At 35.2% G+C, this 23868-nt stretch overlaps 1 protein-coding gene across 1 annotated transcript in view; it reads left to right on the top strand.

The window, feature by feature from the left end:
* The first annotated feature begins 8264 nt into the window (after positions 1 to 8264).
* The window catches only part of LOC138714677 (uncharacterized), a 51264-nt gene continuing 35660 nt past the window's right edge, over positions 8265 to 23868 (top strand). Inside the window, exons 1-4 of the mRNA XM_069846740.1 lie at positions 8265 to 8419; positions 15543 to 15851; positions 19108 to 19281; positions 19438 to 19548. Coding sequence (XP_069702841.1) covers positions 8356 to 8419; positions 15543 to 15851; positions 19108 to 19281; positions 19438 to 19548 — 658 coding nt within the window. The 5' untranslated portion in view covers positions 8265 to 8355. The remainder of the gene's footprint in view (positions 8420 to 15542; positions 15852 to 19107; positions 19282 to 19437; positions 19549 to 23868) is intronic.

Genomic DNA, 23868 nt, shown 5'->3' with positions numbered 1-23868 from the left:
TATTTCACTCTTATTACTGACAACGAAAACCCCTACAATCTTCGTATGCAACAGATTCATTATTTCCTGGACAAAATATTTGTTTATAGTCTATTACTAGTTCATCGCTTCCTATCAGGAAGTCTGGGGAAACTGGTTCTGTTGTAGATAAGAAGAAATCTGGAAGATAAAAGGTAATCAATGATATCACTGCTTCTGAGATACTTCAGACCAGGGGCGGCTTTCGAAGTGGGGCTGCGGAGCTGCAGCACCCCTGGCCCTTGTCTCGTTTTATGTTGTGAAATGCATTTATTATACATTCTCTATTTAGCGGCTCGATTTTTTTTTTTTAATTTCGCTCTCATTGACATGCACGCAATCGTCAGTGAAGTCACTTCCTCCCCTGGCGCTGCCAGAGCGAAACCAGAGACAAGGACTATAGAGTGAAGCCACTTCCTCCCCTGGAGCTGCCAGTCTCGTCTCGGAAGCTTTGCGCGTTAGTTTTACCCCTCCTCCTGCTAGCCCCTTGCCATGAATCTAGAGTTTCCAGGCGCTGCAAAATTTGCAGTAGTTTGTCAGTAGCGCGCAGTTTTAAATACATTTTCTTTAACGTTGTTAGTATAACAAGTGCAACAATGTTTAATTCTGTACAATATTTAGAGTCTATTCAGTTCAGTACCTTAACAATTCAGGAGAAATGTGAAATTAAGTGCCCATCAGTTGAATCTCATGATGGAAAGAGCCGCTAAACAAAATAGCCTACAAAGCTCGCATATTTTCCAGTATCCCTGCTTTCTTCTCTCGATCTCCACACAGTCTATATTAAATTAATATGTTTGAAAGACAATTCCATCACCTGGGGCAACAAGATGGAGTTTTAAACAAGAACAGTAAATGTTGTTCATGAGAAGAAGGAGCCATTGCTAGAATGTTTTAAAACTATAATGGAATTTGAAACATCTAACAACATCACAATAAATGAGGCAAGCGCCCTGGTGCGTACTCTTGAAGATCCTGAATTCAATTTCTGGCTCAGTTTTTTTTTTTTTTTTCCATTTATTGATGTATCATGTAGATATATTATACAACCAACTACAACATCGCCAGTTAGATATTTCTAAGGTTCAAATCTGCATATAAAAAATTAAATTATGGTTTATTTAACGACACTCGCAACAGCAACAGCGTCGCCCGGAATTTTGTCCCGCAGGATTATTTTAAATGCCAGTAAATCTACTGACATGAGCCTGTCTCATTTAAACACACTTAAATGTCATCGACCTGGGCCGGGATCGAACCCGCAACCGACTATGCTACCGAGGTCGACTCTGCATATCAAGTTTTGTTAATGCCATACAGACAATACGGAACAGTGCACAGTTGAGCGGCGAGGTCTGTGAAAATGAAAACCCTAAAAAGCGTCGTAAGGTCGAAGGGATTCAGACAAGGGTTGCGGCAGCCAAGGAAGTGTGTGACCTCATTATCTCACAAGCTAACACCCGATTCCAGTTCATAGATCATCTGCTATTATCTTCTCTTCTGTGTCAAGAAAAATCTGAAAGCTACAAAGCTCATTTCCTGAAAATGACCTAAATATATGTGTGAAGCTTTTTCCAATGCTCGATAAAGGCAAACTAAAAACGGAACTCACTGTGTTGTATCAGAGACAAGAATTCAGAAATATCAATGGCGCAATGAAGCTCTTGCAGGTTCTTCTATATGAGAACTTGCAGGCCTCATTTTCAGAAGTTGTGGAACTACTACGCATAGCTATCACCATACCAATGACAACTTCCGAACCAGAACGCTGCTCTTCGTGTTTGAAGAGAGTAAAGTCCTATCTTAGAAATACGATGAGAGAAGAGAGACTGACCGCGTTAGCTATGTTTTCCATTATAAAGATTATGTTAAACGTTTTGTATGCAGCCCCCCTTAATTCAATACCCACGAGCCGCCACTGCTTCAGACAAGTAACGAAATAAGTGGAAATAATTATTATGAAATTCATAGTGTTAGGCATATTCGAATGATTACAAGCACGGTTTGGAGAATTCTAAGGAAGTACCTATCGTAGTCTGCAACCGTACCAACTAAAACCAGTGATCGAACTTTAAGAAAGTCAGAAGCACAAAAATAGTATGATTTTGCTTTATTTGCGCTACCAGAGATCAAACTTAATGATTAGGGCTAGGATTTTCAAGATTTAGCATATTTTTATAATAGGTTATGATTGAATGGGACCGTCTAATGCTTATCTATTAATATTGTATTGACATATTTTCGGCACACACATATATATATATATATATATATATATATATATATATATATGCCATCTTCAGATGCTAAAAGATGGTCTTAATACATACTTGATAATGCCATAATGGTAAAACATGAGTAACAACGACATAAACGTTATATACCATTTCGAATGACCTTATGAATTACAATGTTCACACCGTTGATAATTACACATATACTAAATAAAACAATTAAAACAGAGATATAAAACATAAGCTTTGGCAATAGCAGATAATGCTTGATAGATTCAAAATGAATGTCATTAATGTCAATCACTTAATTGCATTATAGGCCCTAATACCACGTTAAGATAATTAACTCTGATCAGAACAACTAAAACAGAATATAAACCATGAGCTTTGACATACTGGCAGGTGATACTCGATAAAATTGGCAAATAAATGTCATAATGTCAATCACTTATTTACATTTTAATAAAACACGTTGAAAGCAATTAATCCCGACGTATGTGGTGCTTTACGTGGTGTGGTTTCAGTCGTTAGCAGTTGGAGTGCAGTGATGTTGTTATCTGGCATCAGCTTACAATGTTAAGTTTTAACAAATTTCATGTTGTCATTTCTCGAGTTTCAGAAATAGCCAGGCATAGTGCAGAAGCTTGTTGAATGACGGTGTCTCGGCTCTGAATAGATTCTATTAACTTACTAGCCGTACCCGTGCGCTCCACTGCACACGTTAGAAATAAATATAAAGTAATTACATAATTAAAATAGGACATTTGATCCAGGGAACATTCGTGTTTGATAGAAGGATAAATCGTTTAATATGTTACTTAATTTAAATTGCATCCAAATAATTAAAATGCGATCATTTTGGTCCAGAGACCACTCATTGGTGCAATGACAATTCCTTTAACCTGTTTCTAATTTTTATTACATGCAACCATAGTTTAATGAACATTGACATCATTTAGATTTAATGTGTATATTTTATTTTACTTGTTATAGGTTTCCATTGGATTATGGTAATAACTTAATTTTAACCCTTGTTTTCTACGTATTCAGTAAATGGCGCTTGGCCCACTATGGTTCTGAACCCTTCAAATAACTTAAATTATATTATATAATATTACAATAAATATATTATATTATATTATATTATATTATATTATATTATATTATATTATATTATATTATATTATATTATATTATATTATATTATATTATATTATATTATATTATATTATATTATATTATATTATATATTATATCAGAAGTTACTGTAATAACATTATAGCATTATGTCCATCTAGAGAAACTACACTCTCCAATGGTGAAATAATAATTAATTATACAAATCGGTTAATTTAGCTTCCGATATTACTTCATACAAACACACAAACATTCTCTGTAGGCTATCTTTCATAGCTTTCGATTGTTGCTGTCCAAGGCCCCTTATAGACGAAGTCATTTGTTTTTTATTTCATTATACGGCCTTAGATGGCAGTTATTTTAATTTTAAAACTCATTTATCTTATTAAATATCAGTCCTATCAAAATTTTTCAAGGACTAAAACTTATCGAAAAGTATTTTAAAGAAACTTTTGTTATGTAACATTTTTCAAAACAATCAATATTAAGCGAGATATTTCGATTTATTTAATTTAGGCCCCCTTATAACCCCCCTTTTAAATGATGTATTTTGAATGCCATATAGCCTAAAATCTAAGTTACAACGAACATAATTTATATTCCAATTTTCATCGAAATCCGTTCAGCCATTATCGCGTGAAAAGGTAACAAACATACAGACAGACAGACAGACAGACAGACATACAAACAAAAATTTCAAAAAAGCGATTTTCGGTTTCAGGGTGGTTACTTATATATGTTAGGACCAATTATTTTTGGAAAATCGAAAATTACCAGAAAAATTTCGTCTACAGACTTATTATTAGTATAGATTTGTCATATTCAGCATATTTTTACCTTTTGAAGTTTTTATACACTTGTTTATATCCAATGTTAGCTTCCTTCGTTCTTTCAATTTCTTATAATTATATTCTTTCATTTCCTCTCGTAAAGTTTTAATATTTTCTTCCTCCCCTATTCTGTGGAATGTGCAAAATGGACTTCCCTCTAAATGGTCACGAATCACGTGAAATATTTATCTATTATCTTCACGTTGTTAGAGATAGGGGTGGCTAGACATCTTACTTGCAACAACTGAATTTGGAAGTGTGCAAAATCACTTTTGCCAAATTTTAGAAAGAGGAGAGTGTGTATATGAGAGACAGTAGAGTAAAGTGATATTGTTTATTTTAAATTTGCTGCCATTTTATAAGTAGAAAAAGTTTTTTTTTAATTTGTTAAAATCTTATTTAAATAATAGAGTTCAAGCTACTAGAATTGATAATAATATATTAAGTGAATTTATTAAAATTAAAATAGGTGTTCCACAAGGAAAAGTCCTTGGACCGATTTTGTTTTTAATATATATTAATGACCTTTTAATGATAGACCTTAAAGAATATGAAGGTGATTTATATTCGTATGCTGATGATACTGTTTTACATTTTAGTGGAAAAACTTGGACTGATGCTTATAATGCAAATTGCGGCTTAAAATTAATAAAAAAATGGTTCGATATAAATTCACTTGTAATTAATAAAGATAAAACAAGAGGTATCCCATTTTCTTTAAATAATAAAGATAATAAACCGATTTCATCTATACTACAAATTAAAATGCATAATTCTGATTGTTCCGATAAAAATTGCAATTGTTCAGTTATTAATGAAGTTAATGAGTTTAAATACTTAGGTATAATTATTGATAATCATTTGAAATGGAATAATCATATTCATTATATTTGTAATAAATTACGTAAAACATTATGTTACTTTGTTATTCTAAGAAATATTTTGTCAATTAACTGTTTACGTATAATTTATTTAGCATTATTTCAATCTATATTTACATATGGTATTATAGGCTGGGGTGAAACTTATAAATTCAACCTTCATCCGTTAATTTTACTACAGATAAAAGTATTAAAAACTTGCTTAAAAAGTAGAAAGATTACCCAACTGAATTGTTGTTTAAACATTTCAAAGTTTTCAACATTAAACAAATGTATTATTTCATTTTATTAAAATATTTTCATAGAAATTTTAATAACTTTGAAAGGTATATACATAAATATAGAACTAAAAATATGAATTCTCTGCGTTTGTGTGAACCAAAATGTAAAACCAATGCAGCTTTTTATCATGGTATGAGTCAAGGTCCCAGATTATTAAACAAATTTTATTCCAATAATATTTCAACAACGGATCCTCTCCAAATTAATAAAAAATATTTAAAAAGTTGTATTGGATTTATAGTTTCGGTTTAAACGTATTAAACGCTATTTAATCTATATTCACTCTCAATTTTAATTTTATTTTTGTCTGTATTGGAATCCCCTCCTGAGCACGAGTCTTACTCATTCAGGAGTGGGCTAGTTTATTTTTCACATTGTATTTATTAACTTGTATTCATTTCAAACTTACTACCAATAAAAATAAAAATGTACAAAGCTTTTTCAGCTGACAATAGACAATCATTTTCATTTGAAAATTTGTACGAGGTATTCAATGTACATTGTAACTCGGGTCTCGTAATATAGACACTATGAAAGTTATGTGAAAATAAGTTAGCATTTCCTGTTTTTAATTAAATTTATATCCCTCCAAATCCCTTAAATTTCACTTTTTTCTCTTCTGGTTGTTATTCTAGTTATAGTTTAAACCTCTAAAGTAATCTATAAAAATATTTGATTTTATGGCATCTTTTTTATTATGAGCGCATTTCTGGAATTTTTAGGTCATAAGTACATATTTTATATGTATTGGATTTATAGTTTGGGTTTAAACATATTAAACACTACTTAATCTGTATTCACTCTCAATTTTAATTTTATTTTTGCCTGTATTGGAATCCCCTCCTGAGCACGAGTCTTATTCAGGAGTGAACTAGTTTATTTTTCATTGTATTTATTAACTTCTATTCATTTCAAACTTACAAGCAATAAAAATAAAAATGTACAAAGCTTTTTCAGCTGACAATATACAATCATTTTCATTTGAAAATTTATACGAGGTATTCAATGTACATTGTAACTCGGATCTCGTAATATAGACACTATGAAAGTTTATGAAAATAAGTTAGCATTTCCTGTTTTTAATTAAATTTATATCCCTCCAAATCCCTTAAATTTCACTTTTTTCTCTTCTGGTTGTTATTCTAGGTATAGTTTAAAACTCTCAAGTAATCTATAAAAAATATTTGAATTTTTATGGCATCTTTTTTATTATAGAGTGCATTTCTGGAATTTTTAGGTCATAAGTACATATTTTATACTGAGTATTTTGACGATTTTTAGGGCATAAAAATCCTAGCCTTATTAACATTCATTAGCTCTACAAAGTCTTCTGGAGGAACGAAGAATACTTCTTTCTTAATGATGTAATTAATATATGCAATTGCATAATTTGGTGTGAAAATGACCCTCATATTTTAATTCAACAAACTGTCTATGATTTGGAAATCACTGAATGGTGTGGCTTCTTTTCGAAATTTATCATGGTCCATATTACCTCGACGGAGACAACAATGGAATAACAGAGCGTCACAGTGAACAGGGAGAGCTGCTACTGCGCTACACTGCTTGCTACAGAACTTCATCGTCCCTAGAATGACGATCTGGAAAACATAATTTTCATGCAAGATGACGCACCGTCCCACATCTACATGACGATCGTGTTATCACACATCAGTAGGCACTTTCCAACAACATGGCCTCCACGATCTCCATATTTCAGGCTTATGGTTGTGGGTTTACCTCATAGAATAAGTTTTTGCGGCACACCCAACAAGTTTACAGCAAGAAACTGGGAATATTTCAAGCCATTTTGTTGAACAAGAGAAGCGTTTGCATATTTCTAATGTTTTGTAAAAACTGATATCGTCCAGCTGTTCTCGCTAGATTTAAGAACACAGTAAGACCTCAAAAGTCTAGCCTGTAGAGAATTAAAATCAATCGGAAAAATAGAGTACTTTCAGCACAAAGTTTTATTCCTTCCAATATCTGGAACAATAGTAATAGTGTAGCAGAAATTAAAGCAAATAAGATTAGATTAATAATTCAAGTAGTTAAAATATTATCTCTCCTAAACTTTTATTCTTCAGATGAAATGCCTGACTGAACAAGAAAAACAATAACATGAAATGGTGATGTTACTTTATTTATTAAAATAACTATAACAACAGAAAGTGATGATGTTCTGATGTTATTTTGTTTAGTTCAGTTGTAGATAATAATTTACAGAGACCGAGCGGTGGTAGGATATTGACTGGGTCACTGGATAAGAAGAAACTGCCTACTGAAGAATGCACTGGAAGGAATGGCGAAAGTCCACACCTGTGGAGTAACGGTTAGCGCCTCTGGGCGCTAAACCAGGTGGCCCGGGTTCGATTCCCGGTCGGGGAAAGTTACCTGGTTGAGGTTTTTTCCGGACTTTTCCCTCAACCCAATATGAGCAAATGCTGGATAACTTCCAGTGCTGGACCCCGGACTCATTTCATTGACATTATCACCTTCATCTCATTCAGACGCTAAATAACCTAAGATGTTGATCAAGCGTCGTAAATTAACCTACTTAAAAAAAAGATTGGAACTACAGAAGTATCCAGAAAAAAAATCTCATGGCCACACTCCATCCCCATAAACCTCAGGAGACGTGTCGTACTTGATACCTGTCATCCACCGTTGAAGTCGTCTGCACTGGGCTGCGAGAGATCAAAGGACCGAAGATATCTCGCAGAGAGATTAGAAAAAAACGTGTATCAAGTACTGTAGCCTTATCTATTCTTACAGTAGGTGTCCAACTCCATTGTTTTCTTGCGTTTTATCAGCGAAAATAAGAGATGACAAGACGTTAGGGCATAATTAGGAAAGCGCACTCGAGACCAAGCTAAAGTTTCAATAAACATTTCTGAATATCTCTTCTAACAGTACGTCATTGTTTTACTCGATATATAAGGCCCACACACCTAGCCCTACGCTCTTCAAAACATGGCGCCGCTGCGAAGCTACTTCCTCACCGTCGCTATCACGCTGCTAGCGTCTGCACTCTACGGTACGTATTCTTTGAAAGCGGGGTGAATAAGTTCATCGCAGTATTAATGCATTGCAATTTTTGTTCCGGAATCAATAATCTGTTTAAAGCAACCATGGGGAAAAATGGCTCCGAAGGGCCACTTCACTCAAAGCCTCCTTGCCTCACTCCACCGACCATCTCCTCCGCCTGTGCTTCGTAAAAACACGCTTCATTCAGTGGTGGGTATGGCTTCGATCTCGGGACGTCAGGTTCAGTAAGAATGGCAGAAATAATTTTTTGTTACAAAAAGAAAAAGTCTGTTGCTTAATATGCGGGTTTAAAATTGCGCATATAAAACGCTTCAATATTAAACGCCACTTTGATCGGAAGCATAAAGCGGACTTCGATGATCGTACAAGTATTTATTTACAATTTTAAAAGCTATTTTCGTAATATTTGTGAAAATATACAAAACAATATATGTTTATGGTATTTTCGGGGTTTAGTTACTTATTATTTTATTAAGTATCTGGAACTTAACTTGCTTATTTATAACTCTGAGTGCATATTAGGCCTACTTCATGCGTCCTCTTTCAAAGAAAGATTTTCAGAAGTAACTTCAATGGACAAGGAGATGTGTCTCTTCAATAATCCATTTGTATTTGATGTTACCCAAGCAGCAGAGCCATACAGAGATGCAAACGAGCACGCCAGTAAAGTGTTTAGGAAAAAATGGATTAGATCCTTTTAAATACCTACCAAAGGAGAGCAATTCCCTAATCTGCGCACATTTGCAAAGCGTATTGTATCTATGTTTGGCTCAACTTACTGTTATGAGCAGTTTCCCCCCCCCCCCAAAATGAATATGACAAAAAATGTCTAGGATCACAGACATGCATTTTAGTTTCAGTATTACTGTTGAGTTGTTCTACTTCATATCTTGAGTTGTTCTACTTTAGAGCCAAATATATCCGTTTATTTAATAACAAAAATCTCCAAGAGCCACAAAGAAAATGAAAATTAGCAGTATAGGGCTACAGTAGTATTTCGTTTCATTCATATCTCATATATTTTGTTTAATATGTTTTAAAGTTAAATGACAATGGAGTTCAGTTACTTTTAGTGTTTTTACAAAGAAACAATTGATTATGTTGATCATTATATTGTGTTTAATATGTTTTCAAGTTAAATGACAATGGAGCTTAGTTACTTTTTATTGGTTAAAAAACAATGTATTATATTGATCATTACATTTTTTAATATATTGTACAGTTAAATGACAATGGAGCTTTGTTTTTTTCTGTATTGTTTTTAAAAAGAAACAATTTATTATGTCGACCAAAAGACAGTTCAAAGAAACAATTGATTATGTTGATCATTATATTGTGTTTAATATGTTTTCAAGTTAAATGACAATGGAGCTTAGTTACTTTTTATTGGTTAAAAAACAATGTATTATATTGATCATTACATTTTTTAATATATTGTACAGTTAAATGACAATGGAGCTTTGTTTTTTTCTGTATTGTTTTTAAAAAGAAACAATTTATTATGTCGACCAAAAGACAGTTCAAAGAAACAATTGATTATGTTGATCATTATATTGTGTTTAATATGTTTTCAAGTTAAATGACAATGGAGCTTAGTTACTTTTTTATTGGTTAAAAACAATGTATTATATTGATCATTACATTTTTTAATATATTGTACAGTTAAATGACAATGGAGCTTTGTTTTTTTTTCTGTATTGTTTTTAAAAAGAAACAATTTATTATGTCGACCAAAAGACAGTTCAAGAATTTTTCGTGCACATGTAAAGGAATGGTTATACAATTGAAGAATATATAATTTGCCTAATGACAGTAGGTGGTTGTAATAATTATTGTATGACACATGTACTTCATATAAACAAGAGACTGTAATTATTTTGAAACAAGAGATAACCGCGGAGAAATTACTGACGCGCAAGGTGTGTCGAACCCTCCACTGCACTTGACTTAGCGAAACAGCTGCGTTCCCCTCGCCTGCCAATCAAACGAATGTGGGGTGAGTAGGAAACGTTCCCTCCCTACTTTGCTTATAGTCCCCATAGCTGGTTTAAAGGCTTGTTCCCACGACGTGTAGCTTGGCGAGCCCTCGTGCCGTGGGAACGTCAGGACTCGTATTGCCCAATTTTCTTGGTGTAAGAAATATTCTTGGCTCTGAGACAAATAAGTTAGATCGTTATACCTGTATTCTGTTTGGAGATGAAAATGAGTGGTCATCATCTTCTTATGACGTCTGTGTCACAAAAAAATTTTGATCGAGAAACATCTGTTCTATAAAAAATATATAAGGGCTATTCCATATGAAATCGATCAGTAAAAAACCTCGCATTTTTTATACTCTAATTTTTTCCCTATTTATATAAGGTGCAAATGGTTTTCGTATTATTGAGCGACAAATTTAGGGTATTTTATAAAAACAAGCCTCTTTCAGCGCTCAGAGCTCTGGAACCATTTACTGCAGAACATTGAACGGGAGCTCATTTTGAAGCTGACATTTGGTAGGTTATGTTAAGAAGTAATCCTTATTTTTATTGTACACAGACAGACAGATAATCTGATTTTACTTACTTTTTGGCTTTTTGCCAATTTGTAAAAATGTAAAAAAAAAAAATATTGAGAAAAACCTTGCATTATTAAGAGGGATTCGGCATTGTTTTCTTAGTGGTATGGCAATAAGTTTCAAGGGTATTAAATAGATTTGAACGGCGCAGTACGCACGCACTGACCGAGAGCTGAAGACAAGAGAGCGCTGGGCGTCATTTTACTCATGTGTTTATGAAAACTTGTGATAAAGCTAGCCCAGCTATGAGCTACTAAACGAAACATCACGTGTTTATGTCTCCTGGCCTTGCTTGTCTCGGCTAGCTCCCGTCTCACAGTCAGCTGGTTAGTTCAAGCGCGTACTATTTATTTTCTTTATTTGATATTTTCAATACTTTCTTATCAACATACCATCAGTAAACAATATGTGTTTATTTGTACTTTCAATGCGGAATCTAACTATATATTTGTAAAATATTTTTTCGGTGGCAAAGCCGTCTTAATGAGGAAATATCTAAATTTCTCCATTTCCATAAAAAGTAAGAAGATCTATTTATATGACAATATGAACTCTAATTTCTCAGGATCAAAATAAACCATGATTTTGATCATTGGGTGAAAGAGTTTCGGAGCCACAACAGTTTAAAGTTGCTAATTTTATGAAAATACGATAAATTTAAATATTTTTAATTTAAACACTATGAAGTTCTGATGCCTCAAACTTTGCACAAAGCATTGTATCACAGTTGTCTATGGACGGGAAAAGTTTCATTGTATTTAAAAGTTGCAAGGTCAATTTTCTCTATATTTCGGTAGATTTGAGATGGAATAGCCCATAAGGTAAGCAGATTTTTTTTACCCCTTAGCTTCGCCACTGCTGACATCGAAATGTTCTCCACCTTTTTCTCTCTCTCTCTCTCTCTGGCGAGTTTCTCAATTCTTTACCTCTAGCTTTAAAAACATGACGCAATAATCTTTAGCTTGATCAATAGACAAAGATATTTGGTCATTGAAATAATTCATATCATAAAAACTACTTCATGTCGATTACTTTGCACTTGGAGTTTAGACTGCAAAGATTACAAATTATACTTGTAGGCCTATATCGTCTTATACTAGGGTTGAAGAAACTTGATGTAGCGAGGTAATTTGTTGTGACTACTGAAGACTACTTTCGATGACAGGAACGTTTATTTCCTTCTAGCCCTCTGGCTCATGACTACAAACAATATCTATACAAAGGTTAATAGTTAATGTTTAATTTCCCTTCCAATTTTGTCTTCAAAATGTAGCATGCCTCGTTTTAAAGACTAAACCAGTAATATTATTCCCGCGCCGTGACGTTGTGGTATGAGGCAAGGAAAATAGTATAGGAGGTACTGGCCAACAGAAACACCCCACACTACTGTTGACGTCATCTGCCGTCAAGGCTGGGAGTCTTAACATGCCTCGTACTACGGAAACAATGCACCGAAGATATTTATGGCACTCATAAAAAGATCATTGTGATCCCAAACAATTTTTCTGTTATTGTGGGCAGTTTAGACATTCTTAAAACACTTATTTCTTTACAAAGAGGATATAAAAATAATACAGAATAACACTCTAAGAAGAATATTATGTTATTGTGCTCTACATAGCTGGCGATTTTTTTAAATTTCTTCACTGTTTTACGGCTAGTTGTAGACGATTTACTTTTCTGCCCTTGTCGGCGTTTGTTGAGAGCTTTCATGATGAACGAGTTGTGGAGCATCTTTCAATAACGAATGGATCTAAAGAGATCTTTTCGTTCAGTGTATTAGCAAATGTTTGTGCTACTTTTTGAACATGTGTAATGTAGCCCCATGCTACTCCTCAAAACACTTTTCAAATTTGTAAACCACACGAAGCCAATCAACAGAAGGACGAATATTTATCCGTGAAACACACTGTAACCAAACAGATTTCTTGCTTTCACAGTTTTTTTTTTCTTCACTATAGAAGAGTTTGTTTGCAGTTTAGGCCTACACAAAGATACTTCTTCTAAAATAGATACAAAAGATGGCAGGCTAACATTTCAATCAATTCACTTTTTTCATAATTATTTACTTTAAGACTTCGATTTAACTGCCACTGTTAACCCCGCCCTTATGTTTTAAATCTTCTGATATTGCTGGCCTAACACTTTCTCAGTTTCCGAAACAGATCCAACGTATAGTAAATGGTTCCTCATTAGTTTCAGCGCGTACGATAGGTATATATCACACAAACCTCAGAGTCTACGCCCAGACGTCACATCATTTGAAATATGTCTGCCTTACATGATGTAGTCTTCTTTACTATCCGATCATCTATAGTGTAACGGTAAACGCAACTATAGATAACAGAATGATGAATGAATGAGTGAATGAATTGCATTTATTGATACACAATAAATTATATAAACTCACGTACACAAGATCCTTCGCACGACCCCGTACGGTCATTCGTGCTATAACTATGCACAATTTGAATCTTCAAAGAAAACAAAAATAATAAAACAGTAAAACAACAATAATTGTTATTATTTCTCCGTTATCATTAATTATCACAATTACAACTAATCTAACTTCATACCAAATTTGACAAAAATTATAAAAATAAAATAAATGTAAGATATGAAGGAAAAACACAGTGAAACATATCTATATAAACAACTCAATTCAATTCTTTATTGAAACTGCAATAAATAATCCAAATAATAAATATAAAGGTTCTATCTACCTGTCTACCTATCTACCTGCCTATCTATCTACGTTTCTGCCTACCTATCTATCTGTCTGCTTGCCTATCCGTCCGTCCGTCCATCCATTCTTCCATCCTTCCATCCATTCAGCTGCATACTTGTATCTGCCTACTTGTCTACCTATCTACTTATACTGTAAGTCTAACTTCCTACCTACCTGCTTCCCTTCCTATCTATCTACTTGTCTACCAGTGGGGGAGGGAAGGGAGGAACGTCCTCCTCACATTTTTCTTCTTCTGAAAGTAAATACCAAATAAAATATGTGCCTTAAATTTCGAGGAAGATTCGATAATTTTTAAGTTCACAGCTATAAGAAACCTCGGTTGATCGAGTTTTAAACCACGCGCGCTCATGTGTTGCTAGAAAACTGTGAGAAGGATGCGAGATTGTTTGTGTGGAGGAAAGTCAATCCATTCCTCCTTTACTGCAGTTAACATACATAGACAACAGCGCACTAGCGGCCAGACAAAGAAGCAGAGTTTTAAAGCAAGTAAATGAACGGAGAGGGAGGAGATCCTCCTCTGAACCAGCGCATGGGCGGGAAATAGAAACCGACTAGTCTTGCAGCAAGCTCACTACCGCTGCCATCTAACGATGTTGCATTAAACCAGACTAACACATCTTGGAGGAGACACAATAAAAACAGTTTTAACGCAAAGCTATGAAAGACACCATATAAACTTTTTTAACTCATAAATCAAAATATATGTTATGTTTTTTATTTAACGACGCTCGCAACTGCAGAGGTTATATCAGCGTCGCCGGTGTGCCGGAATTTTGCCCCGCAGGAGTTCTTTTACATGCCAGTAAATCTACTGATATGAGCCTGTCGCATTTAAGCACACTTAAATGCCATCGACCTGGCCCGGGATCGAACCCGCAACCTTGGGCATAGAAGGCCAGCGCTATACCAACTTGCCAACCAGGTCGACATCAAAATATATCATTCATTGCACTTTATATGTATAGGGTACTATTCATGATTTGAAACTTTCGAGGATATTTGAAAGTTAAAGTCGGGGTTGTATAAAACAAAGAGGAAGTAGTTCTACGTTAGTATAGTAGATCATTTTGGCCACTGAAATTCACTTCCATTCATTGTCTAATAGACAGGACAACAGCCAAGTTTTTAGTTTTGTACCAATATTTTTTTAAATTGAAAGTACTCCAAACTGCATTATTTTTAACATAAAAAATTAATCGGCCAAGGGCAGCTTTGAAAAATAATGGTAGTATGACTTTACAAGAACTGACATTCTTCAAAAGCATGTGATACTGAACATGTAAAATGTACATGTGGTAACACAGACCACGTGGGTGGGTGCAGTGTTCTCGCTTTCCTAACAGATTATTTTTCATTTCCATTTCCGTAAAACGGTTCTGGTTACGTGTTAGTAGCTGGTCTCTTCCAACGCGTGTGATGCTGTAGTGTATGCAAAAATGCTGCGAGGTTGTGAATTTCCTTGTAACGGTAATTTGTGCAATTATTCAACAATAAATAGAAGTGAAAACTATTTAGGAAACTCATTTTACAAGAACAGATTATTGCTATACAAAAGGGAAGCCAACCCGAACACTATCTGGTCGTACATGTATGCATGTAGGCTAGTTTGTAGCATGTTTCATTCAAGAAGGTGTCATTTCGTGCTGTTAACTTCTTTCCTCCTCTTAAGAAATATGCGGGAGCAGCCACTGCTGTCTACATATCCGTAATTCAACGTTGTGGTCATTTAATGTTCTCTGCTGATTTTAGCTAAAATTGTGAAACTTGTTAGATCTCTAAAACTACTTTTTGATCCGAATTTTTCAGCCCGTGGGAAGATAGTAGATATTCCCTACTATTCCTGGTATGACTTCGACATGTCATCATTCAGTATTTCCGATGACACCCCGGTGACCTGCACCGTGAGAATGCCAGACGGCGAGGAATGTGTGTTCGAGGCCGGGTCAGGTCCCGTGGGGACAGCGCCCATTTGTAAGGATATGTCCTACAGCGGAAAGCCAAACTTGTGCAAGATACACCTGTCCAACGTGTATAAGTATTTACAACCGTACATCATAACAGCTGAATACGGAGACCAAGCTAGCTTCACGGAGTATTTCTACCTGCCAGAAAAAGGTGAGTCAAATCTTACTTGTTAGACTACTGCAGGTGAAATAGACGTATGGAGTTCACTAATACCAAAGAGTAATACTATAATTCAGGCATGTCAAAACCCTGCACATTGTGCACTTGTCTCTGTGCAATGTGCTGTTCCTATTCCCCTATCTGGAGGGAGTGAATCGGCTTGGAGGGGAACTCGACAGGGCTGTACATTACCTGCAGTAGCAGATCAGCTTTGGTTTCAGTAACACAGATCAGTACGGGTGTGCTCATTGAGCTGTGATTGTGAATGCGTTATGAAAAATAAAGTGAGGAGTCCACAGATATAACGAAGAAGAGAAATCACGAATCATATAACATAACTGTTATGATGTTTTCCTCAGCCAACAGTAATTATTTTAAAATGAAAGGCTTTCATCATATCATGTGGACCTAATAGTGGTGTGAGAATTTAAATCAGATTAGTAAAGTTCTCAAAATACGATATTCACCAGCTTTTATTTCTTAATTAGTACTCTCACGGCAAGACAAACATGACAATGATGTTGTTTTGGAGTCTGTACTAACACAGCCATGAATGGTTAGACGAATTAGAACTTTTATTTGATAAGCTGATAAGTGATGAGATTATTGAGTGAAGAATACATGTGAGGGTCTTGAGGTTGTAAGGGAAGGAAGAAAGCAACTATTTGTAAGGAGGAAAAATAATGCATAATGGCGAATTTTCCATCTCACGTTACTATATTATCTTAATATACTTACGTTAGTAAATCTTTACACCTGACATAAAGAAAATGTCCTCGCTTCAAACGAAATTTTGACAGCTGACGATTCTAATGCCACGCCCACTTTGTTTTGGGCGCATAAGTTCATGGCGGACGGTCGTTCAATTTTCTTCAAACATGGCGGCGCAATGACCACTCTATATCTTTCTCTTTCTAACTCGTTGGTTACAATCACTTGTAACACCAGCAGGGCTGAACTGCTGCAGTGAGTTGCAGAGATGCACTACAGAACGAGTGCACGGTAACGCAAGAGCATGTTTTTGGACGATAGTGTGTCTTTCCGTCATTACAGCAAACGGCCGCCACGATTGAAAGTTGAGTTTACTGAATTCAGAGTTACCAACCTAGATACAGTAGAACCCCAATTATCCGTCACCCTATTAACAGATTGTTAGATTATCCGTCTGTCATTCTCTCCTTTTTTGTTGCAGAAAAAATATTGAGTATTGCACAATACATTAGTACGTATTTTTTTTTATAGAGAGTGATATTATAATACAAGCCTTTGTCCTTACGCATTATGACCTACTGTTCGAGTGACCTGTTTAATTTCTCTGCAAAACGTCTTCTAGAAGTGCCAAAAGAATACAATATGTTGTGCTAAGTAAGTATCGAAGATAAGTGCATGTAATTGAGTGGTTTTGGAAAAGAGGAACTATGGTTCATCTCACATCGGAATACGGGATTGGAGTTACAACTGTGAGGTATTTAATAAAAAAACAAGGATAAAGTGTATAAATTATAACGTGAGACCTATAGTTTTCCTATCTTTCCACGGAAATCTATCATAGGAAGTTTTCTTGACCCTTAGAAAACCGTCATTGATATTCATTCATTCATTCATAGTGTTCTGTCACTGCAAACCCAGCATTCTCCAGTCTTTCCTATTTTCTGCCTTCCTCTTAGTCTTCGCAAATATCCATATATCTTAATGCCGTCTATTATTTGATATTTTCTTCTGCCCCGAAATCTTCTCCCGTTCACCATTCCTTCGAGTAAATCCTTTAGTAGGAAGTTTCTTCTCAGTCAGTGACCCAGCCAATTCCTTTTTCTCTTCCTGATCAGTTTAAGCATTATTCTTTTTTCACTCACTCTTTCCAACAGAGCTATTATACTTAAAACTTCTGATCCACTACCTAATGTGTTAAAACACATGGCCACGGAGAAAAATTTCGATACTGCATTATGAAACACTTAATTCTTCTATGGTACGGATTATCCGATTTTTTTCGATTAACCGTTCAGCTCACACCCTTCATTACCACGGATAATAGAGGTTCTACTGTACGTATATTATTACGATGTACCGAAGTACATATGACATTTCTGTGCAGAAATTCTGCGTCATCATATGATGAAAGAGGAGTGGAACTGAGAAAAATTCTCTTTCACCATATGATGACGCAGAATTTCTGCACGGACATATCATATGTACTTCGGTACATCGTAATAATATATGATATGCGAAAAATAATCACTTAGTGATTTAAGACGGCGCTTACTCCGTCGGATCCCGGCCACTTAGTCACTCATAACGAGTGCACCTCTGCACATGTGTGGACATTGTGCCACTGCTCATACATCTATGACGCAGTGCATGAGGGTAGGTCACTAGAGGGAACCCAAAAGGTGAACTTAAACCGAGAGGGTTCAATCCGGCATTGGGATGGGAATCCGGTGTGGCTTAGTGGATAGAGCGTCAGCACGTAAAGCTGAAAACCCGGGTTCAAATCCCAATGCCGGAGAGAATTTTTTTCAGTTCCACTCCTCTTTCATCTAGATAAGTGTGTTGAAATATTACAAATAAGTGGTCTAGGGTTGTAATGAAAACCACTGCTTTCTATATGCTACAATTCTACAACGCATGTAAAATTCATATGCAGAACACAGTGCTAGTTACACGAAACAAATCACTGCATTTGAAATGTAATGAAGTTTATTTAAGCAATTCAAATTTCACTTAACAAAAAGAAATAAAAATTATTCCAACTGAACACGAAATATTACAAGTAATTGAATCATTTTTACTCCTTCACATTTGAAGTTGATGGTGAAGTTTGTACGTTCGCCACACTGCAAACATCAGTCACAGTCAAAATATGCTATCGTGCAAAAAATACTGTACAATAAACGTTTGTGAAGTGCATTACAAAATTTCGGAAATTGAAAAACTCGCCCTGCTCGTTTTTCAAACTTTTCCTCGATTTTGTAAAAAGCACTTCCCGACCTCGTATTGTAATATACTATTGTTAAATAGCAGAACTGAAGACATGATGAAATTGTTTGTAAAGACAAAACCCCACTGTTTTCCCAACGCAGTGATATTTTAGTTTCTTTTCTACCTCAAAATTTTTAAGATTTATCACTCCTCAAATTTTAAAGTGACTTTTGAATGACTATATTTTGTCATCTGTAACGCCGAGTACTGTTTCACATTTATAGTGCACATTTGTCATTAGTGGAGTTAAGATTTTTTTTGTCCACAGTTGAGGGCGTTCCACATCGCAATACAATCTATGTGGTGGGCACTTCCCACTTGTTTGTGCGTCTGTCGACCAACGTCGTGGACATGACCGAGTGCAGCTTGTTTCAGTACAACATCGAATTTCCGCTCTTGGAAAGAAATTTTTCTAGCAATTTAGTCTATTGGGGAAAAGCAGGTAATAATTTCTGTTAAACCCCTTTCTCATTAAATGCTTAAGATTTGTTCTGTAAAAAATCGTTCAAAATACTGGCCAACAGAAGACACAAAATAAATAGAATAAGAGAAGAAAAGATAAAATTAACTTCATGGAAGTGATTATTTCTGATTTCAGGTGAATGCGGTGTGGATATAGCAGTTCCGGATGATTTCGGAGCATCATTCATGCTGTGGACTGCCAATAAAACCCACACGTATTACTCCGAGTTTAAAACAGATGTCATTCGTAAGTATTGACGATTGGAGCCAAGCTTTACTAATAATTAAAGAGATTGAGCTCCAATGTTCGGAAAAGTCCTCACTACATTTACAATCAGATCTCATGCTTAACTGGGGGAGGTGTGACTACATAAACTCTTGTAACAAAGACAGCAGAGCAGGTTTAGCGTGGCTAAGATTGGGGGCATGGAAGGGTAATAAAATTGTCAAAGAAGAAGGGGAGCGTCTTTGTCCGCTTTGCAAAGAAAATGACTCCTATAAACATATTTTATTACAGTGTGTCGAATTGGAACATGTTCGGAGAAAATATCTACCACCCTCGATGCTAAGTCAGAATAGGAGTTCGTTTGCATGTCTTGACCTCATGGGGAATAGAGAATGGGAACAAAAGACTGGATTGTTCCTCTTGAAGGCGAGAAAGATTAGAACTTCAGCTGTTGAAGTTTGTGACGCGAATTGAGGGAGGGATAATAGTATCCACCCAACTGTACACTTTTATATCTTTTAGGTTAGGATATATTATATAATGTGTTTTATTGTGCTATTTCCATTTTAATATGTGTGTTCTTTTAAAGAGTAGTTGGATGTAATCACAGGTGGGGGGGACCTACAAAGGAGGACTTGTTTTGGGTACAAAGCACGTACGGTCAAAAGACCCGTGCATTGGATTTTAGAGAGAATTATGATAATATAAAATCTGTATGTATAATATTACTCAATAAATCTATCTATCTATCTATCTATCTATCTATCTATCTATCTATCTATCTATCTATCTATCTATCTATCTATCTATCTATCTATCTATCTATCTATCTATCTATCTACCTACCTACCTACCTACCTACCTACCTATCTATCTATCTATCTATCTATCTATCTATCTATCTATCTATCTATCTATCTATCTATCTATCTATCTATCTATCTATCTATCTATCTATCAATAATTAATTATTCATATTAGCAGTGGATCAGTTACCCCCCGCGGTCACTTTGCACAGTCTCATTCCCTTCTAGTCGAAAGGCGCGGCGAAGAGCATCTCGTCCCCGGTCTGCAAATTCACCGACTACTCATATGTACACGACTAAGTGAAATGTTCACGTGGTAAACCAATTCTCGTGCACAGACTATTGGCAACCCTGCGAAAGATGTTGATGTGTGGTTGTTAGTGTTACGACAGTTCTACGTTTCTGCCTATACAGTATCTCTACCTACTCGTCAACCACACAATACACACCGATATCCGCGTTTCTGTATTTCCTGTATCATCACAAAATGTCGCAACTGAGTGAAATCTTGAGTCAGAGGGGTGAAATTATTCTCGTGGTAAATAATTATAAATTTAATATGCACAGACTATTGGCTTTAGGGGAGACAAATAAGTGTAACAGTATAAATTATTCTTTCAAACATCTGCTTCATAACCGCAAAAAGTTGAATTTATCATAAAAGTACCTGGTCAAATATAAGAATGGGTAATACTCACGCCTCCAATTTGTACGGATAATGTCGCATAACTGCAGTTAAAATGAGACCTTGTTTACTTTTAAGCATGGGACTTTTATTTATTTTTAAGTAATTTCATTATTTGATGGCTTTTTTTTTATAAAATGGACACTATTTTACTCATGAAAGACAAATTTTTAACCACATCAACCTGAAAATTGGTTGCGCAGTCCAAGTCTGCACAAAGTGCGAGGGAATATTTCGTCTTCACCTGGTTTCATCTCTTCTTACACGCCCGAAACGAGTTGGGCTATACTCTATAGCAGCCGTGGCGAGAACGTGACTCCCGAGATGTTGTGGCTCGCAGTGATAGCTGTGCATTTCGCTTGCTTCTAACCTCCTTCAACCCCCACCCTCTCACTCACTGGAGTCAAACTCCGTTCCATTTGCATTTGTCTCTGACCTGCGAGTGGCATATGTCTCTCTCGAAACCATGTACGAAAGTTGCAAGTAGGATGGGAGGACGCATTTTTTTGCTGTCAATATGATTAGAATATTAAATGTATGATTTGTTCACAAGTATTACGAGAAAAACGGTTGTATAACATAAAACGGCATTATACTACATGTTATTGATGAAAAATTAAAAGGTTAAGTGTTATTGTTATCATCATCAACATAATCATCATCATCATCATCATCATATCTGTACGTCGACCATTTTTCAGCAGATGTACTAATAATGCAGTTAGCTCTTCCATTTGAACTCACTGATTTACTATGTGATGTCAAATGAAAGCTAGATGTAAGGACTTGACAAATGTTGAACTTTTCAAATCTTTCCCAAAAAATGAATATCCGAAGCTTCGTTCTTTCGCTTGCTTTGTTGAAGCCATGTTCGCTACAACTTACGTTTGTGAAAAATTATTTTCAACAATTAAATTAGTAAAAACCAAATTTAGATCACGACTGACAGACAAATACCTTCGTGATCAACTACGACTGGCAGTAAGTGACATAATTCCTGATTTTGAAACTTTGTCGCAGAGACATTCTGAAGACAGTTAATTTTAGGTTGTGATAGTGTTCATTTATTGTTCATTTCTTTCTTCGTTACACGTACTAAACATTAGTTTGTAGCCTTGTACTGTATAAAATTATATTTAAGTGCTTGACGTAAGGAAAATGAAAATCCGTTAATGAGTCAGACAGTTGCTTCACTTCCCCTTCGGGTGTCCGCCTCCCTCCATAGGTGCTATGCACGTTGCAGGTTACACAGTGGCTCGGCGCACGATTACATTTTCGCCACCGCTGCTCTATAGTACGATTATTGTGGCGTTTTGTTAAGTGACCTAAGTTCTGAACTGTCAGTCAAGTTACAGCGAGCTCAGAATATGTGCGTCAGATACGTGTGCAACATCCGACGATATTATCACATATCACCGTCCTTCGCAAGTCTTTCGTGGCTCCGACTTAAAGAACGCAGAACTTTACACTCTTTGTCTTTACTCTATCGAATTCTGCACACCTCAACACCAAATTACCTTTCGTCTCGTTTCTCCTATCTATACTCTAACCACGACGTAATTACCAGATCACTTATCTGTGGCACGCTAAGTATACCTCTTCATAGAACATCTTGTTATTAATCATCTTTTACAGTATCCACCTCGCGTCAATGGAATTCCTTGCCACAAAGTATTAGGGGCTGCAAGACAATAAACACCTTTAAGAACAGCTTAAAAGATAACCTTATTAGCATTTCACTCCAATCTTACTGATTTAAACTATCACTGACTACATTGTTACTTTATTCTTTAGACATCATCCTGATACTGCTGTATTTTCAAAATTGTCTCATAATAATCTCTTTCTATTATCTAATATTATTTGAAATACCTATAGTAACATTCTATGTATTTTAGCTTAATTCTGCTACACAGTTTATTTCAGTGTCTAATTAATAGTTCATAGTATTTTGTTGTTTAATTCGTAAACAACTCTTGTATACATGTAACTCTCAATCAAATTGTTGAATTCTTTGTAAGTTCATGCATATGTATATACACTTTTTGCTGGTTGAGTGGAAGAGAAGGCCTTACGGCCTTAACTCTGCCAGCTAAAATAAATCATTATTATTATTATTATTATTATTATTATTATTATTATTATTCCTCTTTTAGCCCACATATTTAATATTAGTTTGAAAAATGGTGAATTTCCCTCACTATGGAAACAAGCTGCAATTATTCCTATATTTAAAAACGGAAAAAGAAATGATGTCAGAAACTACAGACCTATCTCGATCCTAAATAACTTTTCAAAAATTTTTGAAACCATTATTCACAGACATATATCGTTTTATGTGAAAAACAAGCTCAATTCTTCACAACATGGATTTACTAAAACTAAATCCACTGTCACTAACCTGGTCACATATCTAAATCAAATTGTACCAATAATTGAAACGCAGGGACAAACTGATTCAATATATTTTGATTTCAGCAAAGCTTTTGATGTAGTTCCGCACTATATCCTTCTTCATAAGTTAGGAAATATTGGCCTTTCTGTAAGCTACGTAAAGTGGTTCGAAAATTATTTAAGTAATAGAGTTCCATGTGTAAGACTGTTTAATATGCACTCTTATTCTTATAATATAAATTGCGGAGTCCCGCAGGGATCTACTTTAGGACCTCTCCTATTTATTATATTCATAGATGATATATGTAAAAGAATAACTTCTGACTGTTTATTATTTGCAGACGATTTAAAAATTTTTCGTACAATCAAAAGTAGTACTGACTGTCAATCACTTCAATGTGACATTAATTCAGTCGCTAAATGGTCGGAAGACAATGGTATGAAAATTAACGTATC

This window comes from Periplaneta americana, chromosome 15 (assembly GCF_040183065.1).
Source record: "Periplaneta americana isolate PAMFEO1 chromosome 15, P.americana_PAMFEO1_priV1, whole genome shotgun sequence".
Taxonomy (NCBI): Eukaryota; Metazoa; Arthropoda; class Insecta; order Blattodea; family Blattidae; genus Periplaneta; species Periplaneta americana.
This window is presented reverse-complemented; position numbering and strand designations above follow the sequence as displayed.